This window comes from Octopus bimaculoides, chromosome 5, assembly GCF_046866305.1.
Source record: "Octopus bimaculoides isolate indiv1 chromosome 5, ASM4686630v1, whole genome shotgun sequence".
Taxonomy (NCBI): domain Eukaryota; kingdom Metazoa; phylum Mollusca; class Cephalopoda; order Octopoda; family Octopodidae; genus Octopus; species Octopus bimaculoides.
In genome coordinates, this window is record NC_142932.1 from 91,868,025 (window position 1) to 91,870,524 (window position 2,500).

At 36.9% G+C, this 2,500-nt stretch overlaps 1 protein-coding gene across 3 annotated transcripts in view; it reads right to left on the reverse strand.

Moving 5' to 3' along the window:
* Nucleotides 1-2,500, reverse strand: part of LOC106880012 (inactive tyrosine-protein kinase 7) — a 420,029-nt gene that overhangs the window by 61,715 nt on the left and 355,814 nt on the right. For all 3 annotated transcript variants that reach the window (XM_089352635.1, XM_089352634.1, XM_089352637.1), the window contains one exon: nucleotides 1,817-1,956. In XM_089352635.1, the coding sequence (XP_089208761.1) occupies nucleotides 1,817-1,956 (140 nt within the window). The remainder of the gene's footprint in view (nucleotides 1-1,816; nucleotides 1,957-2,500) is intronic.

Sequence of the window (2,500 nt, forward strand, 5' to 3'; positions counted from 1 at the left end):
ACTGTTTTAACGTGTGCACGTCCTTGTGTTGTTGTTTTTTCGTGTTTTTTCTTGCTTACTCTTTACTATGTACTCTTTTACTTGTTTCAGTTTATTTGACTGTGGCCATGCTGGAGCACCGCCTTTTAGTCGAGCAAATCGACCCCAGGACTTATTCTTTGTAAACCTAGTACTTATTCTATCGGACACTTTTGCCGAACCGCTAAGTTACGGGGACGTAATCACACCAGCATCGGTTGTCAAGCGATGTTGGAGGGACAAACACAGACACAAACATATACGCACACACACACATATATATATATACTCATATATACGACGGGTTTCTTTCAGTTTCCGTGTACCAAATCCACTCACAAGGCTTTGGTCATCCCGAGGCTATAATAGAAGACGCTTGCCCAAGGTGCCACGCAGTGGGACTGAACCCGGAACCATGTGGTTGGTAAGCAAGCTACTTACCACACAGCCACTTATATTATATTACATCATATTATATTATATTATATTTTCACTTCTTTCACTCATTCAATTACGGCCATGCTGGAGTACTACACCAAAGGGTTCAGTCGATCAAATCGGCACCAGCACATATTTTATTGTCTTTTCTGCTGAAACGCTATAATGATTGGACGTAAACAAACCAACGCCAATTGTCAAGCAATAGTGGGGGACAAGTAGAACACACACTGATATATATAGGCGTATTAGTGGTTGTGTGGTAAGAAGCTTACTTTTCAACATGGTTTCGGTTTCAGTCCCACCGCGTGGCACCTATGGTTAACTCTTTTCCAGCCATAATTAGCACATCAAATTTAAGACGGCAAGGAATGATTTGTGGGACTGTTGGCCTTAATTTCTAACATACCAAGTGACACATTGATGCTCGCTCGTAGGCCTGCATATATGCATGCATTTCTTACTTGGCTGTATCTTAAGTATCCTAAAGTCTACATTTAGCGTTTAAAAAATTGTCAGGAAAATATCTCGAGGTATTTTCCTGACAATTTTTTAAACGCTAAATGTAGACTTTAGGATAATTAAGATACAGCCAAGTAAGAAATGCATGCATATATGCAGGCCTACGAGCGAGCATCAATGTGTCACTTGGTACGCTTGTCTTACATCTCTTCAGTAGTTTGTTTTATATCTCTTCAAGGTCGGTAAAATGAAGTATATGTCAAGTAGTAAAGACTATGTAATTGACTCATCTGCCAATATTTCAAGCCATGTGTTTATGTTACATACATAGGGAAGTAGAAGCGCTGCGAGCTGGCAGAATCAGCAGCGCTTCCGGATATTTACTTTCTGAGTTTAAATTCCAGAGATCAATTTTTCCCTTTCATTCCTCTAGGGTCGATAAAGTAAAGTCAGGTACTGGTGTCGACGGTAAGGACTAATCCTATCTCTCAACGTGGTTGGCTTTGTCCCCAAATCAGAAACAATTGTCAGGAAAATGGATGGAACCATTGGTAACGTAGCAAAAACAAAGGTTTGCAGGGATTAGTTATCTTTCATCGTTGTTGCGTTGATATAATAAATACTAGTCACGTAATGGCGTCAAAGCAATCGATTATACCCACTTTTTTAAAATGTATGAACTAGTTAAAAATACTAAAATATTACTTAAACCATTTTTGATATTTTGTGTTCCCTTGCTGAGTCCAAATTCATCCATCCCTCTGAAGTAGATAAAGGAAGTGATTGCTCCCAATTCCTAAAGGTGAGCCTGTGGCTTTTACATACACTTGTATTTCTTTCCTTATTGTTCCCTCAACCTATAGCTTAATAGAGAAGAGAACGGTGGTTACAAACTTACCGGATCGATAGGGACATCATTTCGAGTCCAAAATATTGTGGTCACTGGGTACGGAGTTGCAATTACTTTGCATGAGAAGCTAACACTCATATCTTCGCTAACTGTGCGTGGCTGGGGAACTTTCGTGATGATTGGTGGAACTGAAATAAATAACAAAATATAAAATTACATTACATAAAATAAAATACTTACACAGTGATTGGGGGACTCAAAACTGTACATGGACTTTGTGATAACCCCCACCCCACCAATTTTTCGAAATTATGTATTTTTAGGGAATTTGATGATTTGTTTATTGGTGGGAAATTATCGTTATCAATGCTTTCTTTACATTATTTAAAACAAATTATACTATTTAAAGATAAAAATATAAAACCATGAGAATATCAGTCCTTGTCCATCTAATGAAAGAAAGTAATTAGATGCCTACATAGTACTCAGGTGGATATGATTAAGAAACTGCTATTTTTATAAATAATGTTTATGAGTACATTGGAGGTTTACAGTGTGAATCACTCGCTGTCTTTCAAAATGCTCAAAGTTATAACAATATACTGCATTAAACCGAGAACTATATGTGTGATTGTATATATATATATATAGACATTTTTTGAATATTCTGCAAAATATTTCATATAATTTTAAACATATTGGTGTTTAATTTTTTCTTAAAATCCAGCAATT